Here is a 3863-nt window from a genome sequence, read left to right as displayed (position 1 = left end):
TAACAGTTTTAAACCAGAGGAAGATGTGGAAGTTCATTCACAGCCGGTTGCAGCTGATGGGTAGCTGCCCTGTGATATGGTGAGTGTGGTAATTGATTCCTTCAATGTGGATTGGGATGATCCCTGTAATAAATATTTATTTAAAGAATAAAATAGAGCTTAATTGTATGTTGTTAATACTGAACACTGGAAATGTGACATAAACCAAGCTAATCAACAAAAATAAGACAAGACCATCGGCTGCAGCAGGCATGAGTAAATAGACTTAGATAAAATGAAGCAGAATGAGCGAAACTCCTGTTAAGGCGCTAATCTGGAACAGTGGTTCTCCAGGGCTCAACAAGGGTTTGCCTAAAGATGTATCGCAACTGATTGGGGACCTTTAGTTTATATTTTCAGATAGTTATCATAAGCAGGGTTAGTTGAAGTAGTTTTACTGATTTATGGTTATGCTTTATGAGCATATACTTCCAGGCTTAGTTGTGCTTTTCTAACACTCAGTTTGGATAAATGAAAGTTCCTCACGAAAAAATGTAACAGGAAAACTGAATGAGACAAAATCTGCATGATCTGAGAATGATGGTGTCAGTGGTAACCAGTAATTTAATGGCCATTTATTTAGTTGTTTTGGCTTGTTACCTCAAATATTTTGGTAATTAGCTTTTTAGTATGTAATCAGGTGAAATCATAATAACATATAATAACAGTAATAATATGTGTGATTCCAGAATAATCCCAGTATCTCATCTAAAAATAATCAACTTCCAATAGGTTTGTAAAAAAAAAAAAATCTTACCTAAACTTTTTGTTTTCAGTCATACATTCTAATGTTTTTGGAAGGGACTGTTATTATATTATGTTTCTGTTTTAGAATAATGTAAGATTGATGAAAGAGGAGAGAGAATGACGGGAAGACTGATAGAAAAGAGACAGAATTAGAGTGAAGGAAAATAGGAACTCTGATGGAAAGAACAGTTGAAGAGAAGAAAGAAAAATCTACTTAGACGAGTAAAACAGAGCAGGAAGAAGTCAGAAGAGGGCTAGAAAGAAAAAAAGTTGGACCATTCAGGTCTAACTATTGTCTTTAAAAAATCTTAAAAATTAAAAGAATTGGGGGGCAATTAATTGTATGCTTTTTTTTTTATTTTTGCAGCATTTATTTATTTCTGTATTTATTTTTAATTATGGCAGGTTTGGTCCTCCATACTGCAAGTACCAGAATATACAATCAAATATTTTTTAGCCTTTGTAGTTAATTTGGGTATTTATACACTGTTTGGCCATAGTTAATAATAAATTATTTTAGTGCAGCAATAATGATCAGAGCTCACTTTCTGTTCTTGTTCATAACAATCAGGCTTTTTTTTTTTACCTTTCAAGTTTAACCCCTTGATATTTGTTTATTTTTCACATGCAGAAGCTCTGCAGAAATGACAGCAGGTAGTGTTAGTTTCTCCCAAAAAAATTCCTGGATCAGCTTTTCAGATTGGTTGATGCTCCGCCATCAGGTGGCAAAAGTAAAATTTTCTAAACTCCAGTGTCAATGCTCGGACGCCAGAATGCTCGGATGTGCTGCTCTCAACGTTTGGAAACGCCGCTGGGCCTCTTGACGGTGTCACCCATAGACTTTGCATGTAAATCAGAAGTTTCGATGGCGACAATGCACNAATGGGAGGCAGATCTTTTAGTTATCAGGCTCCTCTCCTGTGGAACCAACTACCAGTTTTAGTCCGTGAGGCAGACACCATGTCTACTTTTAAGGATAGGCTTAAAACTTTCCTTTTTGATAAAGCTTATAGTTAGAGTGGCTCAGGTTATCCTGAACTATCTCGATAGTTATGCTGCTATAGGCTTAGACTGCTTAATAACATAGGGACCCCTATTTCAGACCCACAAAATTGCTGCTGAATTGCTGCGTAGTCCGATTAAAATGGACCTGGGCTCTATCTCGGTTGGATCTACGCAGCCCCTTTGGTTGAAATCGTGTTGGGTGTGATCATCCCATTGACTTTCAATGAGCGCTTAACGCAAAAACCTCGCCCCAACACGATTTTCTGTCGAAACTGAAATCTGCTTTGGTGTTCTGGCCTTAAAACTATCTGGGTTAGATCTTTGACATTTGAGCTAAGCTCTGGTAGAAATCAGATGTTAAAATGATGTGTGGAGAAAGCTGTGAGCATGAGGTAGATTTATTATTACCTTTCCCTTCTTCATGGCATTGTAGATTTCTTTGTACTGTTGGAATTTCTCCAGCTCTGCTTTCACCAGCACCTGCCGGATGTGCATCACTTCTTCCACAGTCAGAGACAGACACTCCACTGGGAAACAAAACTCCTCCTGCAAACACAAAACACACATTAACCCTCATCCAAAACCTAACTTTTTCACTGCTAAAGGTCTACTTAGACCCTTTCATCAGAGAAAAGAAAAGGCTCAAGTAAACTCTAAAGCAGTGTTTTCTAACCATGGACATCAGGACAAAGTGCTGTTCATGTTTTAAATGTCTCTCTGTTTTATTTCCCCAGATTGAGGTGACTGCAAGTTAAAAAAAGCCTTTCAGTCATCCATCAATTAAAAGATTTCCCGTACCAGGGAAACCTGTAGGGCAGTTTGCCTTCAGCTANGGGGTTGAAAACTCTGCATAGTTTGTAATCTGGCCTTCATTACTGTGACTACACGTCCCCGATTTCCATGGACATTCCCAGTATTGGACCACCTGTCCCCAGGCAAAAGTCGTCCCCGGAAATGTCCAAGATTTACCGTTTTATGAATGAAGGGTTAAATATTACATGTACACTGTTATAACGGTTGTCATGATCTGGCCTGATTCCTATAAGGGCCAGATCATTTAATTTGTTTTCCTGTTAGTCTGTCAGTGTTTTCAGTTTTAATCCATGGTTAAAGTCCTGGATCCTGCCGGCCAGTGGAAAGAGGGTTTTGCGTCTGTCTCGTCTCCTGATCGTCCACTGTTCCTCCCCTGCTGAGTCCTCAGGGTTTTTAGCTCTATATGTGGGGAGGCTCAGTTTTTATCTCAGTAAGCCTGGCTCCAAGGAGATGACCAGTTTAAAGGTCCTGCATCGAGTTCTGGTTCCACGTCCTGTCTTGGCTACCCTCTGCCACTGAGCCTGCCCGTCTGCACCTGATCCTGTCTGCTCCTATGCATGTCCGTCTGGTCACGCTTCTGGACTCTGTCAGACTCCGAACCTGCCTGGGAGCTGGTGGATTACCTGGAAGCCTGAATGCTGTCACCTGTCTGTTGCTGCCTGATCTGGATCCTGTCACCTGTCTGCTCCTGCCCGATCTGTAACCCTGTCCAGGATCGGCTTCCTCCGGGTCCTCCGGGACTGCAGCCCCGAGGACGCACTGGGTGACGCGCGCCGCATCAATCTACAGTCCAGCGGCTGGATTGCGCCCCTTTTCAGGGAGATGGACTGGACTGTTAAACCAGGTAAGTGATCAACTCAGATCATCAACTTCTGTCACATGATCGTGGTCACTTACCTGTGTTTCTATCATGAACAGAGTGTCTGAACTGCAGTCGCCGCGAGCCACAGATCCAACAGCTCCACTTTAGTTTTTGTTTGTTTGTCTTTATTTCAATAAACATTTTGTACTTTCCTACTGACTGTCTCTCCTTGAATGCTGGGTCCACCTGTCCCGTTTCATGAGAAAGGTAGAAAGTGCGAATAAGCATGTTACACGCAGACACAGCTGTTAGCTAGCTGGTTGCACTGCTGTTAATATAAAACGAGGAACAGAGCATAACAGTTTTAAACCAGAGGAAGATGTGGAAGTTCATTCACAGCCGGTTGCAGCTGATGGGTAGCTGCCCTGTGATATGGTGAGTGTGGTAATTGATTCCT

General features: G+C 41.3%; 1 protein-coding gene across 3 annotated transcripts in view; it reads right to left on the bottom strand.

Moving 5' to 3' along the window:
• spire1 (spire-type actin nucleation factor 1) overlaps nt 1-3863 on the bottom strand; it is a 71314-nt gene that overhangs the window by 6451 nt on the left and 61000 nt on the right. For all 3 annotated transcript variants that reach the window (XM_015383357.1, XM_015383356.1, XM_015383358.1), the window contains one exon: nt 2200-2337. In XM_015383357.1, the coding sequence (XP_015238843.1) occupies nt 2200-2337 (138 nt within the window). The remainder of the gene's footprint in view (nt 1-2199; nt 2338-3863) is intronic.

The sequence above is a fragment of the Cyprinodon variegatus genome, unplaced genomic scaffold, assembly GCF_000732505.1.
Source record: "Cyprinodon variegatus isolate N-32 unplaced genomic scaffold, C_variegatus-1.0 Scaffold282, whole genome shotgun sequence".
Lineage (NCBI taxonomy): Eukaryota > Metazoa > Chordata > Actinopteri > Cyprinodontiformes > Cyprinodontidae > Cyprinodon > Cyprinodon variegatus.
Note: the sequence above shows the minus strand (reverse complement) of the source record. Positions and strands in the feature narration are given on the sequence as shown.